The sequence below is a fragment of the Podarcis melisellensis genome, assembly GCF_964234715.1.
Source record: "Podarcis melisellensis genome assembly, chromosome: 6".
Taxonomy (NCBI): Eukaryota; Metazoa; Chordata; class Lepidosauria; order Squamata; family Lacertidae; genus Podarcis; species Podarcis melisellensis.
Genome location: NC_138538.1, coordinates 17,588,913 through 17,614,034, shown reverse-complemented (window position 1 = coordinate 17,614,034; position 25,122 = coordinate 17,588,913). Strand labels below are relative to the sequence as shown.

The window sequence follows — 25,122 nt, the reverse complement described above, 5'->3', positions numbered from 1 at the left end:
TGCAAATAAGAATAAAAGAAATCTTATCTGCTAAGGAAATGCTTTTAGAATTCCACCCTCCAAAAAGGAAAGCAACATCTGGAAAAATCCAGTTAGAAGGAATGAGTTAGGAAATGTTAGCTTTGCTTAAATCAGAATGCTCAACAGGCAGCGGAAAGATTAACTTTCATGAGCGGGTATTTTTCAGGCACCCTACTGAGAACAAACACAAGATGATTTCCATGCCACGTCAATATTTTTAAGGCTAAATATTTCAGTGGGGGATATTTAATGAAAGCCAATAGGTAAAATACTAATATTTAGATTTGGTACTGACTCTCAGCTTTTGGTTCTCAAAGAGGATCTCTCCAAGGGATGTCAAGAGAAGCTGTGGTTTTCATTGGATCATAAAATCATGAAACTATAGAGCTAGATGCTTTTGAATTATGGTGCTGGAGGAGACTCTTGAGAGTCCCATGGACTGCAAGAAGATCAAACCTATCCATTCTGAAGAAAATCAGCCCTGAGTGCTCACTGGAAGGACAGATCTTGAAGCTGAGGCTCCATTACTTTGGCCACCTCATGAGAAGAGAAGACCCCCTGGAAAAGACCCTGATGTTGGGAAAGATGGAGGGCACAAGGAGAAGGGGACAACAGAGGACGAGATGGTTGGATAGTGTTCTTGAAGCTACCAGCATGAGTTTGACCAAACTGTGGGAGGCAGTGGAAGACAGAAGTGCCTGGCATGCTCTGGTCCATAGGGTCACTAAAAGTCGGACACAGCTAAATGACTAAACAACAACAACAACATAGAGCTAGAATGGTTCTCCAAAGTCATTTTGTCCAACCGCCTACTCAATGAGATGGTGCCCTCCAGATACTTTGGAGCGAAACTCCTATCATCCCTGACCATTGACCATACTGGCTGAGGCTGATGGGAACTGTAGGAGAAAACATACGGAGGGCACCATGTTGCCTACCCCTGGCTTACAAGGATGAGCAGGGTTGCCAGATTCTGGTCTAGGGATCACTTCTTTGCATTCAAGAACCGAACACAACATTGTTGTTGTTGGCATCTGTCTGTCTTGAGAGAGTGTGCCTCCAAGGGTGAAGTCCAACTGCTGGAGACTCACAGTGCCTGCTGTGTCTGTGGAGACTGGTAACTCATAACTTCTGCCTCCTATGTTGTTTTCGTTGCATTAGCAGCACTGAACTGACTTCTATGGGGCACAAGTGTGGGCAGTGTGGATGGAGATTCTGTGCTGCCCAGCAACGCCCCTTTCGGCCTTGCTGATGTGACCCAAAGGAAAGCAGAGCAATACAGCAATACTTAATTCGTTCTGGAGGTCCGTACTTAACCTGAAACTGTTCTTAACCTGAAGCACCACTTTAGCTAATGGGGCCTCCTGCTGCTGCCGCGCCGCCGGAGCCCAATTTCTGTTCTTATCCTGAAGCAAAGTTCTTAACCTGAAGCACTATTTCTGGGTTAGCGGAGTGTGTAACCTGAAGTGTATGTAACCCGAGGTACCACTGTATGTTTATCACCAGTTTGGTTGCAGGAGTTGTTGCCATGGAGGCGTACAAGGTGCCATCCAACCATCTTAGGGACTCCACTTCAGATATGTGTAGAGTTTACTCCATAGCCTTTTTGTCTCCCAAAAAGGTCCCGCAAGGCAGCAGGTACAGATTTTTCCTGAGGGTTTACTCCTGAAGCCTTTCTCATGGATGGGTATACCCACAAGGCAGAGGAGGTTTCAGGTCAGAGTTTTCATTCTCCACCAGAGTTTTCCTTCTCCTGAAAGCAACGTAGGTCTGGCACAACAACTGGCACCTGAGGACCAATAGGGATGGGAGTTCCACATGTGCTGACTGGTAGCAAATCATTTCCACGGAGCTTAAAATGGCCTTCCTCTATGACTGATAGGTTGAGATGTTGAGAACAAGGAAGGGTTTGTCCCAATGAACAGTGATGATTAGGATGTGCAAGATAGTCTCACTAACCACGTTAAAAGACACAGGTGGAATCTACACGCATATAAAAAACGCCATGAAAATGCTTTTTCAAAAAAAGTTGTGAAAAATACATTGAATTTGGCATAGCTCACTGTTGCCATCTAGTGCCACATTTGTATATTGCACTTTACAACACACTGAAAACGTTGATTTAGCTGAGTCCTTAATGTAAGTTACTGTATGGGGAAAGAACATTGCTGTAGGACACATCTACACTACCCACACCTTGTCAGCTTTCAGTGTAGCTCCAAGCACCAAGCTCCGGGGAGCCCTGCCCACTTTTCCTTGTTGCCCAGCTGATCAGTCATCAATTGGGAAAAGAAATATATTTCCATGCAATTTCAGGACCACTGCATCAGAATCATTGGGTGAGCACGGGTTAAAGCCTACGCTCCCGGTGATCCCAAGAGCCCAATGCAGCTAAGGTGGGAGGGAGAGGCTAAAGTGAGCATGTGTGAGAGAGTGAGGGTTTTGGGGAGGGGGGAGAGAGAAGCAGACCACTGACATTGCTCCACCAAACCACAAAATTGGAAAATCGGAAGGTCTTCTTTCAAAAGGCCTCCACTCTGCAATATCCAGCAGTTCCAGCTAACCACAAATGTCATAAACATATAATGCATGAAGAAAGAATTATGAACGCACAATTACACACCAGTAGGTACTTCCTGCCCAACTGGTTTTCTTTTCTTTTTTCTTTTTTCAACAAGAGATACATGTAATAATGCTAGCTGAAGAATTAATGTCTGCATTGGCATTCAGTTGCCAACAGAATTCAGGCTTCATTATTTACATTGATATTGGAATTGCTTATTTTTTTCCCTGGGGCTAATTGGCTTATCACATATAATATTTACAATAATCTTCATTTCCATCATCATAATGCCTGAAGGCAAACTATGTTGCTGCACTCATTCTATAATAGATGTATTTTAGTTAGCATTAAAAATTGGAAATGGCTCTTGTGAATCTCCCATTCATTTAACATTCAATTGTCAGGTTTGCACTGTGTTAGTCCCTTGGCAGGAGACTAATTTGGGCTCTCCACAGAAATGTTAGACCTGATGCTGTGACAGACATGTAATGTCTCTCTCCCCCCCCCCCCCCCGTGTACACTACTGATAACTATTTCTCTTTCTGTAACTCTTATGCAGGTTTGCAAGTACATGTATTATAAAGCAAAGTCTATCTACAAAACCCTTGTGCCACAATAAATATTACCAAGACCCTTCATTCTTGCTGCTGCAACACGTGACTTCCCTAGAATTAAGGAAGAGTTTGTCATAGCTGTTTGGGACACATTTTTCACAGGCCGGAAAATCAAGTTGTCTCCAGATGCGGTCACTGAGAAGCCCCTGATGTGTGTACCTGCGTCGTACAAGCAATTGTTGTAGCCACGCTACAGTGTTATTTGTTTAAATAGTTATAGAGCACACTTTCAGAGAAATACTGCAAGGTGGCATATGGCCTAAAAAACACAGCATTGCAATAATGTTGATAAATGCACAAATGAAAACATCGGTAAATATCAGTTTGTAAAAATAAGTTCCTGTTTCAAAGGCTTGTTGGTGTTCAAAAGATGTCTAAGATAAGTCAGTGGTGATTCTTGCTCATTATTAAGCAGCAGCACATAGAGATAGGTCTCCCAAATGGTATGTGTGGGATAAGGTAGTCTGCTGCAAAGCAGGTCAGGGCTCTTACATCTGTAAGAATTGTGTAAAAGAAGAGATTTCAGTAAGTATAGCTTGCATGACAAGGTACACCTGCTCACATTCCCACTTCCTCACAACTAAAAGGTGCAAGAGCCCCATTCTCTTTTGCATCTGGCCACCTCCGTTTACGCTGACCCTAGGTCAACAGTCCTCCTACACATGCTTAAAGGTTAAGGGACCCCTGACCGTTAAGTCCAGTTGCTGACGACTCTGGGGTTGCGGCGCTCATCTTGCTTTATTGGCCAAGGGAGCCAGTGTACAGCTTCCGGGTCATGTGGCCAGCATGACTAAGCCGCTTCTGGCGAACCAGAGCAGCGCACGGAAACACCGTTTACCTTCCTGCCGGAGTGGTACCTATTTATCTACTTGCACTTTGATGTGCTTTCGAACTACTCACACTAATTGGAAATAACTCCCACTTAAATCAATAGGACTTGCTGTCAAGGAAATAGGGGCTGTTATTCAACTAAGGTATATTCAGAGCAGACCCACAGAAATTTAGGTACATACCTAAGTTAGGTTCCAACAGTTTCAATAGGCCCTGAGTTAAACTTAAGGCTGGCTACAACTTAGGTGTGGCATGTAATCCTAAACTTGTTTACTCAGAAGTAAATCCTACTTTTACAGCCTCTGGGTGTAAAACTCGTTTCCCTGCTGTGAGGCTGAATTCTGTTGCCTTTTACCTTCCAAGAAGAAACTAAAGTTGAAAGGCAAACCACACCTTTCAGGAATGCATAATAGCAACTATTAAGACACAGTTTATTCCTGTGGATACAATACGTCCACCCACCTCAGTAAATAAATGATGGAATTTATTGTAAGGATCTTTAATAATGTTTAGATGGATGTTGGCCTAGGTAGACATAAATAGTTACTGGAAGGCCCACTGAGAATGTATCTATGCTTTGATACTGGTCATTCAGTTATGAAGAGTAGCATGCATGAAATGCAGTACGTCGCGAGCCCCCCATTTTAAACACAAATGTTGTTAAGAGTAGGTCTTTGGAACTGAAACCTCTAACAGGGATAACAATTTGAATATAGCATGATGAAGAACCAGCAGTACTGGTTCTGCCTGCATATGTTGGCCAATGCAAAGCAAGAAATGGACAAAAGGCCCTTTTATCCCTCCTCCTCCTCAGGATGAACAGCCACAGAACTACGGTAACACTCTCTCTCTCTCTCTCTCTCTCTCTCTGTGTGTGTGTGTGTGTGTGTGTGTTATTACCCCTGCTTTAGCCTTGCAAATAAATGAGTGCTGCTGAAAACATGCAGCAGAATCAGGTGGCAGAACAAACAATACAATTTGGGGCAGATAAATGGGCAAGCATGCAGGTATTATGGTGATGGTGATGATGAATTTGTGGTTTCAGTGTGCATGGAACAGGGTCTAGCCTGACCAGTTCTCCCCAGATTCTTTCAGTACACATGAAGAGGGTCATCTAACTCACCTTTTGTGCAAGGACTCATAGGAGAAAGTGGCCGAAGTTTATCATGCATTGGATCTGAGGCCTAGATTGACACTGCCACCTGTCACACCAATTAATTCCCAATCCCTAGTTATTATTTAGGGGTGGGCAACCTCAAGCCCAGGGGTTGTATACAGCTTTCCAAGCTTCTCTCTCTCTGGCCACTGGAACTCTCTGGCTCCATCCACCACTGGCATGCGGCCCTCAGGCAGCTGTCCATGAGACAATGTGGCCCTCAGTCTCAAAAATATTCCCTGCCCATTGTAATCTCTAGTTTAAAAGTTTGGGTTTATGGCAATCTTTAGGCAATTCAGGCAAACTGAATTACATACCCCTCAACTATCCTGACATTCCATTTTGTGCAAAATGCACAAGATCAAGGTCCTGAAAGATGGGCGTCCAGGTTTTCCACTGGGACATGTTGGAGGGTGTGGAAATATGCTCTCCTTTGACAAGGCCTTCGTCTACCCAGGCAGCAGAAGGGTTTCTTTAACAATCCCCAACAAAATGAGCAAATGTAGCTGACAAGATCTGCCCTGGAGAATTACAGCCAAAAGCATTCATAGATTTAGACACACTCAACAGTTATGAAATCAAGCTTTAATAATTCTTCATGGGAGGGGAAATTACACTTCTATAAATAAGTTTAGGCTCGGCTGATTTTCTCTTCCTTGAGGCGGTAATTTTCGTTGCTTACTTTTCTACAGTTTATTTTCGTGCGCTGAGTGAAAAATTAGTGGGGAACCAAATTTTCTCTTTAGCTGGTCATATAAATATTGTCTTAAGGGGGGGGTGATATTTTCTGGGTACAATGTATAGCAAGGGTCAGCAAACGTTTTCAGCAGAGGGTCAGTCCACTCTGTCCCTCAGCCCTTGTTGGGGGCCGGACTATATCTTGACAAAAACAAATGAACGAATTCCTATGCCCTACAAATAACTCAGAGATGCATTTTAAAGAAAAGCATACATTCTACTCATGTAAAAACACCAGGCAGGCCCCACAAATAACCTAGAGATGCATTTTAAGTACCTCTGGATGCAAACGGGATCTGTTCCAGAGCCCCGTTCGCATCCTGAAGCGAATGCAACCCTCGTCCGCGCATCCGCGGGTCACGATTCGCCACTTCCACGCATGTGTGTGACGTCATTTTGAGCGTCTGCGCATTTGCGAGCAGTGAAACCCAGAAGTAACGCACTCCATTACTTCTGGGTCGCCGCAGAGCTCAACCCAAAATGGCATAATCCTGAAGCGACTTCAACTCGAAGTATGACTGTAAAAGGACACATTCTATTCATGTAAAAATGCGCTGATTCCCGGACCGTCCACGGGCTGGATTTAGAAAGTGATTGGGCCGAATCTGGCCCCCAGGCCTTAGTTTGCCTACCCATGATCTATAGGGTGCTCACTTACACATCACCAAAAAACAGGAAGTGCATCATCACCACATCCAATTCAGCCACCTCCACTGATTGGCCAGCTGCCTCTTTGATGACTACCCTTTGAACTTTGTTCTCAGAAAGCAGAGGAGGAACTGGCCAACTCACCCTCCCTTACAGAGGCATCTGGCAACAGCAGCATGGCCTCTTCAACATCACTATCTGAACTTTCCAAATTATTATACAAATATTGCAGGGGCAGGGCTGTAGTTGAGACAGTGGGTTTCATCAACCATGCAAAGTAGCTCAGTATTATTATGCCCATTTTACTGGGAGAAAGAGTGAGTCAGAATGACTAAGACAAACCTGAGATACAATTGTTATCCTGATGTATTGGTGTGGGCTTGTTTGTTTTTAGGGCAATGCAGGGTGTGTGCAAAGTTGACTGTAGCAGCAATGCACTTAATTAAGTGCTGAAGGGTGTGACAGGAGCCAGAGAAAGAAAAGGGAAGATGAATATTCACTGAGAAGCAATGCAGGGTTAGACCTGGAATACAAGCTTCTCACTGTAGGACCACAACTCAGTCAACAGATGGAATTTTTTTGTTTTGACTATGGCAGACCAACACGGCTACCTATCTGTAACTGTAACTATGTTTAGTTATTTATCTGGAGTACTTATGAAGAACTCCTGCCAACGCCCATCTATGTAGCCCTTCAGTTAAACACTATATTGAGACATTTCCTACAGACCATCTGAGCTCATTCAGCTAAATGAGTTCCTGACACATGCATCCAACCTCTCCATCAGCTTATCTTTTACAATCAAAGAGCATTATCTCTCCAGAATTGTGGCTGGCTGATCCTTCGTCCATTTTTAATCGTTCCAGCCTACCTTCGCTTTTAATTTGTTTTAAAAGCAAAAGGCCAAAATTACTCATCCAGTTCCTGCTATAAAGCAACGTTTGATTTCAGCATAGTCATCATATTATTTCTTTCTCTCTCTCTCTCTCTCTCTCTCTCTCTCTCTCTCTCTCTCTCTCTCTCTCTCTCTCTCTCAATAATTTATTATAATTCTTTATACCCTGCCCATCTGGATCGGTTTCCCCAGCCACTCTGGTAGGGTGTAATGGCTGTGGCGACACCCAAAGATCACTTAACTCATATTCAGATTGATAATCTTCATTACAGCAAAGCTGCAAAACACTCATTCTGTTCTTGGCAGGAGAACTGAGGCATGACTTCACCAGAATTATTTTGGAAACTGAATATACAGCGGATCGCATTCCGACTATCCTGAGTCTGTCATGTTTAATCCTGCCGGGTTAGCTTCTTGCATTTAGCAAAGGGAAGTCCCACTGATCCAAATACAGTGGTACCTCAGGTTAAGAACTTAATTCATTCCGGAGGTCTGTTCTTAACCTGAAACTGTTCTTAACCCATGGTACCACTTTAGTGAATGAGGCCTCCCGCTGCTGCGACGCAATTTATGTTCTCATCCTGAAGCAACGTTCTTAACCCGAGGTACTATTTCTGGGTTAGCAGAGTCTGTAACCTGAAGTGTCTTTAAGCTGAAGCATCTGTACCACTGTATAAAGGTGCCTGCATTTTTGCTGGCTAGCATTTCTTGTGCCCCTAACTACACCACAAATCACAAAGGCAGATAACTGACACATCGACTAGAGACCCTTAGGTAGGGGTGGGGAACTCCAGGCGCATAAGACCAATGCAGCCTTCTGAGTCACTCTATCCAGCCCTCTGGACTCTTCCCACAAGTGGCTCTGTTCCACACCCTCTCCACATGCTTTCGCCAGGGTGGAATGTGCCCTTTAATGATGCCAATGCCCCTAGCTTGACTGGATGGAAGCAAGCAAAATTAGGTGGTGGGGTGTACAGAAACTCCAGACTTTTGCCTGGCTGCAATGTATCCTATTGAGCAAAGGGAAGAGTTATGTCTACTGCTCTTCCCCTCCTGCCCCTGGGCCCACCCACCACAAGTGTGTACAAGAAGGTTGCCCATGAAAGAAAGCATCCCCAAGGTGGTGGTAGGGGGAGTCTCCTGCTTAAGATTGTACGACTGCAATGCAGGAAACTCCCTGTCCCTTTCCAGGGTGCCTCTGTCCAATAAAAAGTACTGTAAATATGATAGCTTTACTTTATCTTATTTGTTATTCCACCTTGCCTTGCTGAAGCCACTTGCTCGGTGGAGCAAATAGTTTCCTGCTAGCGATGTTGCTGCCACATTCCAGGAGGGGCAAGATATGTGGGAATTTGGGATGTTTGATGCTTGCCAAACAATGCTGATGACTGATGGTGCAAGCTAGGATCCTGAACCTCCTGCAAACATCTACAAAGCAAAGTTTGTTTTCTTTTGGGGTTTTTTAAGCAACTGTAGCCTGATTAAGTAGGAAAACTTTTTTAGTTGATCAAAATGTTTGCTTGTTAATGATACGATACAATATCTTTATTGCCATTGTCCCATACAGAACAATGAAACTGAAAAACTACATAAAACATTCAAAAACCCCTAAAAACTCTGAAACCCCATTTTAAAGTACGATATACTATAGAGACTCCTTATGCTGCATTTAGAACCAGAATTGCATTTGCGCAGAAACTGTTTCTCAGGCGGCAATCCTGGCCTTTATACAGTAACCCTATACCTTCTTCCAGAAGGCAGAAGCTGAAAGAGATCATTTCCAGGGTGCATACTATCCTGTGCTATTTCTGCAGCTTTCTTATGGCACCTGACAGCATAGATTTGATCTAAGGTGGGAAGAGTGCACCCAATTATTCTCTCTGCAGTCTTTACAACCCTGGACAGCATTGTTTTTCCCCTGGCCGTGCAGTTCCCAAACCACACACAGACCATAAGTTAGTACACTCTCCACAGTGCAATGGATCTAGCCAATTGACCCACAGAACGATCCTATGAAAGTCTACTCAGAAGTCCTATCGTTTTCAGCAATGTAAATAATGAGACTTCAGAAGCTGATCTGAAGCCCAACTAACCAACACACACACGCACACACACACACACACAAATCCTAAAGAGCAGAAATGTGGATGGTTAAAAAACAAAATGAAAACACCCTAAACTGGCAGCACAGCTCTGTGCTATCAACAGCTCTTGATGGTTATAGGAAATAACAATTCTGTGACCCAATTGAAGCAAACCAATTCTCTAGCCTGTGACTAGCAGCTCTGGAGCACAGGTTAGCTCAGGGCAATTGCTGCAAGCACTACTAACAAGGCAAGCCATGCAAGGATGTCAACGAAACTCCAGTGGAGACTGTGTAATTCTCTACAAAGAAAGCAAGATCAGCCAAGGAGTACTAATTGGCCTCTCTGCTCCACAGCCATGAGGCTGCTTTTATGTGTCAGCAGAACCGCCTTGAAACAATGCCATTTCCCTTTACCATTTTCATCATCTGGCATTTCACCATTATACCATTATCATGCCACAAGCAAAATACCCTTCATTACCACAGGGTATTGGCCACCAGGGCTGGCCAAAGGAACAGAGGCTAATTTGGTTTGTAAAGCTGGCTAATTCACACTTCTGGAAACAATGTATGTGCATGAAAGCATGTCTGTCCCTCAAAATCTGTACTTTTCCAAGTTTTGAGATGCAGTTTTCCAACCAAAGAACATTTACAAAAATGCATAATAATAATAATAATAATAATAATAATAATGTAGCAATCATAATACCACCCCACCCATCTGGTTGAGTTTCCACAGCCATTCTGGGCAGCTTACAGCATATATAAAAACATAGTAAAATTTAAAACATCCCAGTACAGGGCTGCATTCAGATGTTTTCTAAAAGTTGTGTAGTTCTTTATCTCCATCTGAAGGGAGGGTGTTCCACAGGGAGGTGAAAATAAAATTCAAAATGATGCATTATGCTAGGAAATTGCATGCCGAAAATGTGTGCAGTAGGCAAAATTGCGCACACATATGTGTTCATTAGGGGAAGTCTATAAATACATATGAATTTGTTTAATAAATAAAATAACAATAATAAGTAGTCTAATGGGCAAACTAGAGTTATATGGGAGATCCATGGACAGCTCTCTCAATGTATATTTTCAGATTAAAGAAGCTGTGATGTGCGTATATGTGGTTGTGGGGGAGCTATCTCCCCAACTTAAATTATGCACCAGTGACTCCCTTCACCCCATGCAACAAATCAGAATTATGGCGGTGAGGAGGTTTGGAATAGGTTGATTCAAATCAGGCTAATAGTCTGAGGAGAAATTGATTTTTTATCCCATTTTTTTTTTTAAAAAAAACGGTTTCCCAAATTTTAAACAAATTAACAACTAATTGGGGAAGAAAAGGTTAAACTCGTATCTCTGGCATGGCAACCTCGATCCAATTCACATGTTCCAGCTACTTTAAACAAACAAGCAAGCTCTGGAAGATCCAGTCACATGTTGCCTGGCCCTAAACAGAGACCTGTGCGTCTTGTGAACCCCACCGAGTCACACACAGCCCATCTCAGTCATGCATGTTAAGTCTTCTGTGTTCATTCCATGTCTGAGGCTGCAAAAGCAGAGGCTTAGCAAGTGGCAATCAGAGAAGTTGGCTGGCTTTCACGGCCTCTGCCTGCAAATGAGGTGGTGGTCATTTTGAATCATCAATAGCCTCAAAACATTGCATTGTGCTATGTTTGACATGGTAGGCCACAGGTTGTACAGACCTGGCCCAATATGTGCAGCTGCCTTGTGCTTTGATGGGCCATTGGGTCAACTCCAGTGTTTCCCAACCTTGGGCCTCCAGCTGTTTTTGAACTACAACTCCCATCATCCCTGACTAGGAAGACCAGTGGCAAGGGATGATGGGAATTGTAGTCCAAAAACAGCTGGAGGCCCAAGGTTGGGAAACACTGAACTAGCCCACCTCCAAAGGCATCATCTAGCCGTGGCTCTCAGGCAGTAGCCTTTTCTAGCCTGGTGGTTGGAAATCTTTTTACAGGGAGATATCTCACAGATCAATGTACCGGTATATGTAAAACATAACCTCTACCACTGAGCTCTGATTCCTCCCTTGGTGTGCCTCCCTAGAGTGTGAGAGGCAGTTCTGTCTAATTGTTTAGAACAGTATACTAATGTACACTACTGGGAAAACCATAGCTTTAACTATACAGTGGTACCTTGGGTTACATACGCTTCAGGTTATATACGCTTCAGGTTACAGACTCTGCTAACCCAGAAATATTACCTCAGGTTAAAAACTTTGCCTCAGGATGAGAACAGAAATCGTGCTCTGGCAGCGTGGCAGCAGCAGGAGGCCCCATTAGCTAAAGTGGTGCTTCAGGTTAAGAACAGTTTCAGGTTAAGAACGGACCTCCGGAACGAATTGAGTACTTAACCTGAGGTACCACTGTACTGTACAGACATTTGTTGGCAAGGTGATGTCTCTGCTTTTTAAGATGCTGTCTAGGTTTGTCATTGCTTTTCTCCCAAGAAGCAGGCGTCTTTTAATTTTGTGGCTGCTGTCACCATCTGCAGTGATCATGGAGCCCAAGAAAGTAAAATCTCTCACTGCCTCCATTTCTTCCCCTTCTATTTGCCAGGAGGTGATGGGCCCAGTGGCCATGATCTTAGTCCCCCCCCCCCCACCAGTAGTGATGTATGGAAGTGAGAGCTGGACCATAAAGAAGGCTGATCGCTGAAGAATTGATGCTTTTGAATTATGGTGCTGGAGGAGATTCTTGAGAGTCCCATGGACTGCAAGAAGATCAAACCTATCCATTCTTAAGGAAATCAGCCCTGAGTGCTCACTGGAAGGACAGATCCTGAAGCTGAGGCTCCAAAACTGTGGTCTTCTCATGAGAAGAGAAGACTCCCTGGAAAAGACCCTATGTTGGGAAAGATGGAGGGCACAGGGAGAAGGGGACGACAGAGGGTGAGATGGTTGCACAGTGTTCTCGAAGCTACCAGCATGAGTTTGACCAAACCGTGGGAGGCAGTGGAAGAAAGGAGTGCCTGGCGTGCTCTGGTCCATGGGGTCACAAAGAGTCGGACACGACTAAACAACTAAACAACAACAACAACTAATGTACACTGTGTACTAATGCACACTAATGTACTAACTGTTCAGAACAGTATTCTTCATCTTTCAGTCCCTAGATGTTGTTGAGACTACAACACCCATACTCCCTGATGGCTGACTAAGACAGATATGGATGGTGGGAATTGTAGTCCAGCAACATGAAGCCCCAAGGCTAAAGAACACATATTTAGAACACAGTGCATATACTGTAGGTGACTAAGACTATAAGGAGAGTCTTGCTTGATTAGACCAAATCTGGCCCAGCACCTTTTTCTCACAATAGCCAACTGGATGCTTATGGGACCTAAGCACAGCAGCACTCTCCCCTCTTGTGATTCGCAGCTTCTGGCATTCAGAGGGGATACTGCCTCCAACACTGGGAAGCACCCAAACTTAGTTCTTGGCTTTGTTCTTGAAAGCTTTGTAGAACCTCATTAGGCTGCTGAAAACCTCATTGAAAACAGCTTGTAAAAGCCATAAAACGAATGTTGAAAGCACGGCAGCACACATTCTGCAACGGATGTGCAATTTCTAAATGAGAGACTGTAACCAAATGTTGGCTTTGAGATAAAGACTGACTTTCTTCTTCATTTACAGCCTTGCAAGCTACACCAAGCTAGAATCCATCCTGCCCCAGACTGCTAGAATGGGGAGACTCTCAAAGACCTAGCAGACTGCATTGTTATTGTAGGACTGGCGAGATGCATTTAGTCACTCACAAGTTGTACAGGCCTGTTGCACATTATGAGGTATTCTACTGAGCATATCTAGTAAGGTCAACAAACAAAGAACCAATTCTGAAACCAACCGACTATTATCCTTTAATATTTCTTTAGCAAAAAGAACATGGATTGCATTCAGTGCCATAATGAGGGGGTTGTTCTGCCAGCACAACCGTTTCTGATTGCCCAATTTATTGGTGTGCCTGCAAACCTGGGAGTAAACTCCACTGAACTCAGCTGCATGGTGCAAAACACAACTTATAAAACATAAAGCGTCTTCCACCAGCTGAAATTCAACTTTTAGCTTTTAATTAGAAATACAAGCATATATTGCAATACAGTATTACTATTTAAATCAGGAATCCCCAAACTCAGCCCTCCAGCTGTTTTGGGACTACAATTCTCATCATCCCTGGCCACTGGTCCTGTTAGCTAGGGATGATGGGAGTTGTAGTCCCTAAACAGCTGGAGGGCCAAGTTTGGGGGTACCTGATTTAAATTGACAGCAGATGAGGATCTGGGGCAGCGTGACGGTTCTGCTGCACTGAACACCAAGACAAGGGGGACGTTACAGAGAATTCCAAATAAGACACAGTGGATTGAGCAGAACGGAAGGCATGGGGCTGGGGGCACCAGATTTTGGCCTTGGACAGGGTGCCCCTGTTGCTAGTGTAAAGTTGGAAGCCCATCAAAGAAAGGAGGGGATGTCGACTTTCTCTGTCATTTTCCTCATCCTCTGACTTCTTCAATGGCAATCTGTCACAAACACCCTTGAAAGCCTCCTCCTCACCTCATTCCCTTGCTAGAGCAAGGGAGGTTTGTCATTTGCCCCCACACACAAGCAAATGACATCACCACTCCTGTCCTGGAAAACAAAACTCCCAGAGTGGCACCCCATTGCATGCAGGGCAGACCTTGGGGTCTCAAATTTAAGTGTGTGATACCAAAATTTGGCACCCCAGTCTCTCGCCTTCCATTCAACATCATAGTTGAGGTACCCCCTGCAGGGCCCCCAAGGCTCTGCGCCCAGTGCAACCCAATTACTTGCGCTCCCCAAAAGCCACCTCTGCTGCATTTTCTCCACTACACCATGGCCAATGACTATTTTGAGTAGGATTCCAGGTGCACACAGCCAGCAGGGAAGGGACGAAGGTAGAGGAAAGGGCAAAGAAATAACTGTTCAGCTTCATCTTTAAGCCAGTGTGGTGTAGTCGTTAAGAGCAGTGGACTCATAATCTGGTGAACCAGGTTTGATTCCCCGCTCCTCCACCTGCAGCTGCTGGGTGACCTTGGACCAGCCTCACTCACCTCACAGAGTGTTTGTTGTTGGGGAGGAAGGGAAAGGAGATTGTTAGCCGCTTTGAGACTCCTTAGGTAAAGGTAACCCCTGACCATTAGGTCCAGTCGCAGACGATTCTGGGGTTGCGGCGCTCATCTCGCTCTATAGGCCGAGGGAGCTGGCGTTTGTCCACAGACAGCTTCCGGGTCATGTGGCCAGCATGACTAAGCCGCTTCTGGTGAACCAGAGCAGCGCACGGAAACGTTGTTTCCCTTCCCGCTGGAGCAGTACCTATTTATCTACTTGCACTTTGACATGCTTTCAAACTGCTAGGTGGACAGGAGCTGGGACCGAACAACAGGAGCTCACCCCGTTGCAGGGATTTGAACCGCCAACCTTCTGATCGGCAAGCCCCAGGCTCTATGGTTTAGACCACAGCGCCACCCTTTGAGACTCCTTAGGGTAGTGATAAAGCGGGAGATCAAATCCAAACTCCTCTTCTTCTTCTTTACCTTCATTGGTGACTTTAAAGGTACCAAGCAAATCTCTAGAGCAGGGTTTCCCAAACTTGGGTCTCCAGTTGTTTTTGGACTACAATTCCCATCATTCCTGACCACTGGTCCCTGCTAGCTAGGGGTGGTGGGAGTTGCAGTCCAACAACAACCAGCTGGGGACCCAAGTTTCAGAAACACTGCTCTTGGGTCAAGCTTTACAGATGAGAGGACATGGCTTCTCCACAGGCACAATCTCCTGCAGATCACCCTTCAGAAATTAACCATTGCAGGGATTATGGTATTCCTGAAAAATCCACTTTGGGTGATTTATTCAGATGTAACAGCTTTTCTGTGATGAGCATGTCTCTGCTGAAATTATTCATTATTTAAAAAGCACTCTTGATTCATGCCATAGATCAAACAGCCATAATGTTTCCCTTTGTTTTAAACTATTATAAGAAGAGGGTTTGGATGTGTCATCTAGCAGCTCCTAGAAGCCATCAATATTGGCAAAGAAGGAGGGCAACTCCTGTGAGGATTCTGGTGGCCATTAGTCAGCTATCTGGTGGAATAACTTTGTGGCAGGATCAGCCCCACCCACTTGGACTGGACATTGCTCCCTCCTCTGCTCCCGGACACAAGAGGTGAAATGGATTTGGCCTCCCAGATGCAGCATCACTTTATTTACAACAAATAGGGACGAGTCACAGGTGTGGCAGGGGCAGAGCCAATCGGTACTCCCACCTACATCTCACTGCCACCCTGCTTCTGCACTGCCCTGGTAAGCGACAGCAACAGTGCTGGTGCCAGGAGGCCAGGTATATGACGCCACCCCTGCCTGCCTGCCTGCCTGCCTGCCTGCCTGCCACTCCTCACTGGGTCTTATCTCGGAAAAGGAGAGGTTTTTTTTTGTGAGGGGTTGCTCTCCAAGTCAGCCAAGATCTACACAGGAAATAGAGCTGTATAATCATGCTATATGAATTATAAAATTAAGAAGTGGTACCTGAGCTGCTTTCCCCCTCCTCCCTCCCCAACTCTTTTTCCTTGCATGCCATGTCTTTTAGATCAATCTCTCATTTATTTTAGTAAAGGGATTTACATACCCGCTCTTTCCCTAATTAAAGGAGCGAGATACCCAAATAAAAAAAGAAGCGGTAGTTGTAAGGCTATGATCTAAAACCACTTTTCCCAACCTTGGGGGGGGGGGTGTCCCTAATGCTGTTGGACTACAATTCCAATCAGTCCCAGATGGCATAGCCCAATGGTCAGGGATGATGGGAGTTGTAGTGCAACCACATTGAGGCAACTCATTCCTTTACTTAGCAAAACAAGGGGGCACATAGATGTTTTTACAACACAGTACAGTGCAATACTAAAATAAAGGAAGGAATGAACAGCGCATCCGCTAAGATGTTCCTTTCCATCTCTCCACTAGTAGGGTTGCCATATTTCAAAAAGTAAAATTCTTGGCACCTGGGTGAGACAAGCAAAGATAGGATAAATAAGGGATTGCGGCTGCCCTGGCTCTCCTCTTGTCCTGGTTTCTATCCAGGCCTGTGCACAGAGCAAAAGAATGCTGGCAGGAGCAGCGCCCGCCCGCCTCGCTCTCTTTCCGCCTTCTTTCCCTCGACCAGGATCCGTGGGCTGGAATGGCAGCCTCCGCCTGGGCGTGCCACCTTGCAATGGCGTCAGGAGCAACCTGTCAGCTCCGGCTGCCTGGGTAAGACCCCCGCCAACAAAACAGCCCCTTCCAGAGGTCGACCTCTCCCTCAGAGTCCCAGTTTATAGGAAAAGGATCCACCCAGTCCCCCGAAGGGCATCGGCGGGTTTCTTTATCTCCCAAGGAGAAGGAGAGGGTGGGGAAGCGCAATGCAACCCACCCAGCGCGTCCCGGGCGCGCGCAGATGCCCGTGGAGAGCGCTGCCCGCCTCCAAGGCAATCTCTCGCGTTTGGCGACTGAAGCGCCTTTGAAATAAACGCAGATCTGGGAAAGCAAACCCACACGGCGAACACAACCGGAGACGGTGGTGGTAGGGCGGTGGGGGGAGTCCGGATCGGGGAAAGGGAGATCACCGCATGGCTTGGAGACAGACCGGCAGAGAAAAGAAAAACGTTTACACCCGGCCATGGGAATGCCCGCCGCCCCGGATCGTTGGGAAGGGGCGAGCCCGAGCGACGAAGGCAGGGCCAGGGCGCAGCAGCCGGCCTCGCCGAGAGAGCCGCGGAGCGAAGAGACAGCGAGAAAAAGGAGGCCGCCCCGGCGTCCATCCAAGCCGGGCAGGAGAGCCCAGGAAGGCGCGCTGGCTGCGGCGCAGGCGAGGCCCGTCGGAGGCGCGCGCGCGGGAAGGGGAGCGAGGGGAGCCGGGCCCGGCGCTGCCTTACCCGCCGCGGTGCTTGCTGTCCATCCGCTTCTTCTGCCGGACCGGCTGCAAGGGGATGTTGTCGGTCATGATGGCCGCGGCGGCGGGGAGGATCTCGCCTTCCCACCACCAGCCTCGCCAGGCGCGGCCCAGCCTCTCCGCGCTCTGATGGCAGCGGCGGCGGCGGCGGCGCTGCCGAGGACGACCGGGCGGGCTGGGGGCTGGGCGGCGACGCGCAGGTAACGTGGACGCTCACGCCGCCCCCTCCCCCGCATCTCCCCCTCCCCGGCCCACCCATTGGGCGGCGGTCGCCCCCGCCACTAGGCAACGCTGCCTCCCCACCCGTCCCCCGGCTCTACGCACCCCGCGCCGCAGGGTCTCTTCTTCCCGCCTTCCACCATCTCTGCAGGTAAAGGTGCTGCGCTTCTCCGCCAAGCTGCGCTTCCGAGCAGCCGCGGCCTTGGAGAAAGTTGCTGTCCAGGCTGGACGTCGAACCATCCCCGCAGCAAAGTCACTCTCCCCGCACCCCCCTCCACACACACTTCCTGGTGCCAGGATATTTGGCTGGCTGCCACGCTGGCCAGGCGTCTGTGCCAGGTATAGGGAGCTGGCTTGGATTGGTAGGTGACTCTTTCTTCAACCCTGGCCCTGGGGTGGCATCCTTCAGTGGACTGGAGGGCAGTAGGTGCCTGAAGGATTCTGTTTCACAAACCACAGCCCTGATCCCCAAGAGAAGGGGAAGACCAGGAACCTCAAGGTTAATGGCCGAGTGCTGACACCCAGTATTTGAGGCCATTGCCTCACTCTGTCTAGTGATAGGGCCGGCCCCATAGGTGCTTGTTGCTCCTGGCCAATCTCACTTACTTTTTGCTCCACTCTTTGTAGGCACAAGTCCGCACTTAAAAGCTCCTTGTCAAGATGTTGTTGTTGTTCCACTGGAACACCCCGCCCCCACAAAACCACTCTTTAGTGCTCAATCAGAGCAAACATCGCTTCAAGTTTGCCATGGGTTGTTGTTTGCTCCAATGGGTTTTTGAACAGGAAGTTTGGGGCGGAGGAGAAAAAGGCGCTCTGACACAAAAGCTTCAAAGCACAGACTGTGCCTGGAAAGAGTGGAGGAAAGGGAAGTGTGGCCAAGCCCTCAAACCTCATCATTATTTTGTCCCACCTGTGCGCAGTGCCATATAGACACTTCAGACCACCCTAGGCTGAAACCAGGGTGCTTAGATTGTGAGAACCTTTTACTTTTCCCAAATTACGGGAGTCACAAGGCCATTGGTTGACCCAGATTAAACACAGTTGGGGAGTGCCAACACCAAGTTTTGAGGGACCCTTCAGGAAGTTGCTTCCTACCTTCCCAAGTGCAGGTTATATAGTTTTTGGGATGTTGTTGGACTACAACCCCCATCGTCTTTGATCAGCTTTGCTGTTGCATCACCACTGCTCCTTCCACAAGATGCTCAGAGAAAGCAGTGTGCAAAGCAATAGGAGTCTGCAGCTGCTGCTTCTTAATTTGACCCCTGTTACTTCCTGGGTGAGAACAAGTAAACAGGCAGTGAGAGAATGAGCAGTTATGGCCAGGGATTGGCAGCGGGTCCCTGCTGGGGCATGCTAACTCCTGACAACAGGTATGTATGGGCAGTTGTATTTGATATGTGAAAAAAGGGACGCAGGTGGTGCTGTGGGTTAAACCACTGTGCCGCTTGGGCTTGCCGATTGAAAGGTCGGCAGTTCAAATCCCTGTGACGGGGTGAGCTCCTGTTGTTCGGTCCCAGTTCCTGCCAACCTAGCATTTTGAAAGCATTAAGTGCAAGTAGATAAATAGATACCACTTTGGTGGGAAGGTAAAAACTGTCTGTGGAAGCGGACAAACTCCGACTCCCTCGGCCTGTAAAGCGAGATGAGCGCTGCAACCCCAGAGTCATTTGCGGCCTGTAAAGCGAGATGAGCGCTGCCACCCTGGAGTTGTTTGCAACTGGACTTAATTGTCAGGGGTTCCTTTACCTTTACCTTGATATGTGAGCACTGACCTGTTTATTGAGCATTCCTTCTGATTTGTTTGCACAAAGTTTTCAAAGTTATACAGTCGTGGAGGAAGAGGGCTTTGTATGCTCTTGGAGGAATGATGCAAGACAATATAGCTAAACAGCTAAATCCAGTGGCGTAGCGTGGGTTATCAGCACCTGGGGCAAGGCAAGTAATTTGCGCCCCCTAACCCGTGGATTTGCGCCCCCTAACCCGTGGATTTCCCTAACTCCCAGATGTTGCGCCCGGTGCGGCCGGCCCCCCCTGCACCCCCCACGCTACGCCACTGGCTAAATCCAACTGACTTCAGTGTGATTTAAACCAACTAAGTAGACAAGTCCATAGCCCTCAAGTATAGAGTTTCTTCTCTTTGATTGCACCAACTGGGCTGAAAAGCTGTCACCATGCCATTGTCCTTTGATCTCAGTGCTAAATGTGGTCGTGTGTCACAGTTTGCTATCGGCAGCTGGATTACCCTAATTGACTCCAGGAACTGGATGGTTGTCTTTGGGGAATTCTTGGCCTCTCTTTACCTCTGCTGTCCCATCCTCCTTTTTCCATAAAAACAGGTGCATCTCAAAGCTGCTTGATCCCATTGAGGAATTTGATTATCCTTGCCCACTGCTCTTCCCACTTCTTCATGTCATCTGTTAAATGCATATTTATCTCATCAGGACGACACATCTGGAAAAACTCAAGGCAACAGGACTTAGGGCAGACTGCATTAATCATTGCGGCAAGTACGCTGCGGAGCAGGGCCCAAGCCGAATGATTTCTATAAAAGCTGTAATTTAGCTTCACTGTCTGCCCACAGGGCAATAAGAGATTAGTCCCAAGGAAAGGAAGGTATCACTTGTCTTAAAGTAACCATTTCGTATCCAATTCTCTGGGGGAAATCATTCTCTGGAAGAGAACTAGTGGTTGTGAGGAGGGCAGACTGTAAGAGAAAGTAGCTCTTACATGTGGTACAAGTGTCAGGGCATTTGAACACTGCCCAGATTACCTAAACCATGGGTAGGCAAACTAAGGCCCGGATCTGGCCCAATCACCTTCTAAATCCAGCCTGCAGACGGTCTGGGAATCAACGTGTTTTTACATGAGTAGAATGTGTCCTTTTCTTTAAAATGCATCTCTGGGTTATTTGTGGGGCATTGTTCATTTCCCTCCTCCCAAAAAAATATAGTTCGGCCCCCCACAAGGTCTGAGGGACAGTGGGCCGGCCCCCTGCTGGAAAGGTTTGCTGACCCCTGACCTACATGCACAGAAGACTGGGCCAAGTGGCCAGGTTTGCACACTTCCTTCTAAAGGAGCCCAGAGCAGCAATCATCACATTAGAACCAATCTGTGCATTGCTCAGAATCATTGTTTTAATGCTCTCCTATGCACAATGGAACCACCACCCTACCTAAAGTAAAGTAGAAATATTAAGCATAAACCTTTCCCTGCTTTGGTAGATTACTACATGCAGGGAGCTACCTACATGAGAGAACAGTAGAAGACATTACCCATCACCTGCAGCAGGAGAAGGAACATAGTTGAGCGGTTAGAACATCTGCTTTGCATGCAAAAGGTTCCAGATTCAGCCCCTGGCATCTTCAAGTAGGGCTGGGAGAGAGCTGTACATGAAACCTTGGAGAGTCACTACCAGCCAACGTCAACACTAGGATAGATGGACCAAAGATCTGACTGTTCCAGAGGGTAGGACCCGAACCGATGTCTTCAAGTTACAATAAAGGGAAGTCCAACTAAACATCAGGAAGAACTTTCAGTCAGTAAGAGCTGTTTGACAGTGGGATAGACTCCCTTGGAAGGTGATGGACCTTTCTTCACTGGAAGTTTTAAAGCAGTGGTTGAATGGCCACCTGCCATGGATGCTTTAGTTGAGGTTCTTGCATTGCAGGGGGTTGGACTAGATGGCCCTTGGGGGTCCCTTCCAGCTCTACAATTCTATGATTCTGTGGCTCTGTACAAGGCAGCTTCCTCTGTTCCTAGCAACATGGGAGTTTGAATGCTTAAGAGGCCTTTAGCCTCTTTAGAAGACTGTTCCATGAAGTGCATTCAGATCCCAGTCATTGGCGAGAGTCTCAAGGGGCTGGCTTCATCCAAGTTCCATCTCCCTCATAAATGCCCTCAAGCAATTATATTCACTTTCTAAGGAGAGACAATAAAAGAACAGCTGTGAACAGAGGCAAGGGAGTGCTCTTCTTGTGGTTTAATGGACAAAAAAAATTCACTAAAATAAAAACATCTCAAAACAGAAGTGCTTCTGCAGCTGAAACAATCGTGATCTTGGATGTCAAAGCTGAAATTATTAGTGGTATAGCAATGGTATATTTGCTCTAAATCTTCTCTGTGTCTGAGCACCGACAAGGCCACTGCAATTAATTGGCCAGTTAATCACTACCAGACTATAATAAGCTGTTAACACCTGTATCTCTGATCTGCTGGGATGGCTTTGATTTCCCCCCACTCTTCTCTCGCCCGCTTAGACAAGTGGGCGATAGCGGATATCCTTTAAACATACATTTAATGAAGCCCTTCATAAATCCATCAGCACTTGCAAACGGAAACTACAATGCAGCTCAGGCTGCCACGTAGCTTTTGCAGAGGGGCCATTTGGCATCTTTCTACTGATGCATCTGTGTGTTCTGTGTGCTTCAAAATATACGTTATGTATATAGCCTAGAAGGGTTTGGGAGGATTGGTTTGTAAATAGTAAAAATGAGGGGGGGTTGCTAAGACACAGAGTAGCCATTTTCTCCAGAGTTTGGCTAAAGTGTAACGTTTTTATTTCTACTTTGGTGCTATAAAGAAATAACATATTTCTGTCAGAATCATGCTTGCTGGCTCAGCCTCCCAGGGCCCTATTCCTCCCCACCTCCTGCCTTCAGTAAATGCAGGTGTAAAAGGTAAAGGGACCCCTGACCATTAGGTACAGTCGTGGAGTCCTCTGCTCATCTCGCTTTATTGGCCGAGGAAGCTGGCGTACAGCTTCTGGGTCATGTGGCCAGCATGACTAAGCCGCTTCTGGCAAACCAGAGCAGCGCACGGAAACACTGTTTACCTTCCCGCTGGAGAGGTATCTATTTATCTACTTGCACTTTGACGTGCTTTCGAACTGCTAGGTGGGCAGGAGCAGGGACCGAGCAACGGGAGCTCACTCCGTTGTGGGGATTCGAACCGCCAACTTTCTGATCGGTAAGCCCTAGGCTCTGTGGTTTAGACCACAGCGCCACCCGCGTCCCTAAATGCAGGTGTACCTTTGCTAAAACAAAGGTGTAAAAACAGGGCTAGATTCTGGTGGTGACCAAGTTGGGTGTTTGCTAGGGCCCCATAACCAACAAAGGGCCTGCCACCCTATCAATGCTAAGATTCCCCCCCCCAGAAGAATTGCAGGAGTTTAGACTAGATGACCTGTTTTGAGTCATCTACAATTCTACAACTCTTTTATTCCAAAATTAGGTGTAGCCTAAGAGTTTCCTTGGTTGGGAACATTCTACCATATGTGGTGGACATGTAGGAAAATACAGGTATTCTGGGAGAGTATACATGCAGAACTGCAAAAAATGCTAAAGATCTTTTTCAATAAAAAACCAGAGGCCTACCTCCTGGGAATAAGATTTGGATATTCCACAAAAGAGGAAGGGTATCTTTTTATATGCGACGGCGGCAGCAAGAGTTTTGATCACAGCAAAATGGAAGAGTAATGAAATCCCCTCTATACAAGATTGGATCCAAAAGCTGACAGAATATGCCGAATTAGATGGTTTATCAGAAAAAATTAAGAATAAATCAAAACAGGAATTTGTTTCTAAATGGGAGGTTTTCAAAGAATATCTGAAAAATAAATAGTTTAATTTCTGTTGCAGCATTCGAGGAACTTCAGTAATAGTTGCTAGGTAGATAGAAGAAATTAGATTTATCGAGAATAAGTTTAATTAGGAAAAAAATGTGTATTGGCAATGAGTAATATGAATTTGAAATATGGAATAGACGGGAAGTTGGGTCTTTAGTGTTAAGACCAATAGATGTTTTATTGTTTGCCAATAAAATTATGTGTCTATGGTTATTTTTGTAATTTGTGTGTAATTTGGTATTTGTGTTTTTGTGTGTTTTTTTCTTATTGTATAAATAAAATTAAAAAAGAGGGGGAAAATTAAAAATAATAAAAAAGAGTTTCCTGGGTTGGTGTCATGGACTGGTCGGACACAGAGGAATGGTGGGAGGATCCAGATGGGAACCACCAAGGGAAGAAGTCTCAGAGCCTGGGGCGTGGTGTTGGCACAATGGTGAGTGGTCAGAGTGGGAAGACTAGGAAAAGGAGGTGTCAGAAGCTGAAGAGGTAACAGGGTTTAGTGAGCAGGGGTGGGGTGGGTGAGAGAGTCTGTGTCAGAGAAGTCCAGAAACAGAGGTAGAAGCTGAAGCAGGCAAGTGGAAGGAGAGGCCAGCCAGGAGACAGATATTAGTTTGGCTGGTGGAGCGCTACAGGTCTCGACCCCTCCTGCTGTGACCAGTTTCCCTCCCCATGTTTCCCTGAACCAGAAGAGGGCTGAAATTGATGGAGCAGTGGCAGGCTGCACGCAGGGGCAGTCTCCCAATTGCCTGGGAAAAGTGACTTAAGATAGCAAGATTCATAGGGCAAGACCTACTGGGAATGAGCTGCTGTGTTCATTAGGCCTTCTAAGATTGTGTTTTTCCTCATTTGCCATACCCATTGAGTCAATCGCCCATCTCCTACTACCCTCCTGAGAAAAACCACACCCCACCCTCCCACTATGTATATGGCTTGGGTGACTTCTATTTCAGTGTATCTGAAGAAGTGTGCATGCACACCAAAGCCAAGAACAAAGAACAAGAACAAACTTACCGTATTTTCTGCTCTATAAGACTCACTTTTTCCTTCCTAAAAAGTAAGGGGAAATGTGTGTGCGTCTTATGGAGCGAATGCAGGCTGCGCAGCTATCCCAGAAGCCAGAACAGCAAGAGGGATTGCTGCTTTCACTGCACAGTGATCCCTCTTGCTGTTCTGGCTTCTGGGATTCACAATATTTTTTTCCCTTGTTTTCCTCCACCAAAAGCTAGGTGCGTCTTATGGTCTGGTGCGTCTTATAGAGTGAAAGATACAGTAGTTGGGTCTCTAAGGGACACGGGTGACACTGTGGGTTAAACCACAGAGCTCAGGACTTGCCAATCAGAAGTTCAGCGGTTTGAATCTCTGCGACAGGGTGAGCTCCCGTTGCTCGGTCCCTGCTCCTGCCAACCTAGCAGTTCAAAAGCACGTCAAAGTAGATAAATAGGTACCGCTCCGGCAGGAAGGTAAACAGCATTTCCGTGCACTACTCTGGTTTGCCAGAAGCGGCTTAGTCATGCTGGCCACATGACTCAGAAGCTGTACACATGCTCCCTCGGCCAATAAAGTGAGACGAGCGCCGCAACCCGAGTCAATCACAACTGGAGTCCCTTCAGGGGTCCCTTTACCTAAGGTGCTACTGAATCCTCATAAAGAGTTAACTCCAACTTGGAATAGTGCAATTTTACTCTTGGGACAGTTTAAGGTTGCAGTAGCCTTATTGAGGTGCCATGCCTGAGCATCCCTCAAATCAGAAAAGCACAGTGGTAATGGTTCACAATT

The 25,122-nt window shown here is 46.5% G+C and overlaps 1 protein-coding gene across 3 annotated transcripts in view; it reads right to left on the bottom strand.

The window, feature by feature from the left end:
- ATP9A (ATPase phospholipid transporting 9A (putative)) overlaps positions 1 to 18,289 on the bottom strand; it is a 93,513-nt gene extending 75,224 nt beyond the window's left edge. For 2 of the 3 annotated variants that reach the window (XM_081916707.1, XM_081916708.1), the window contains exon 1: positions 17,488 to 17,671. In XM_081916707.1, coding sequence (XP_081772833.1) covers positions 17,488 to 17,555 — 68 coding nt within the window. In that variant the 5' untranslated portion in view covers positions 17,556 to 17,671. Of the gene's footprint in view, positions 1 to 17,487; positions 17,672 to 17,828 lie in introns of those variants that run through there. The other variant, XM_081916709.1, reaches the window with a different exon arrangement.
- Positions 18,290 to 25,122: the final 6,833 nt, after the last annotated feature.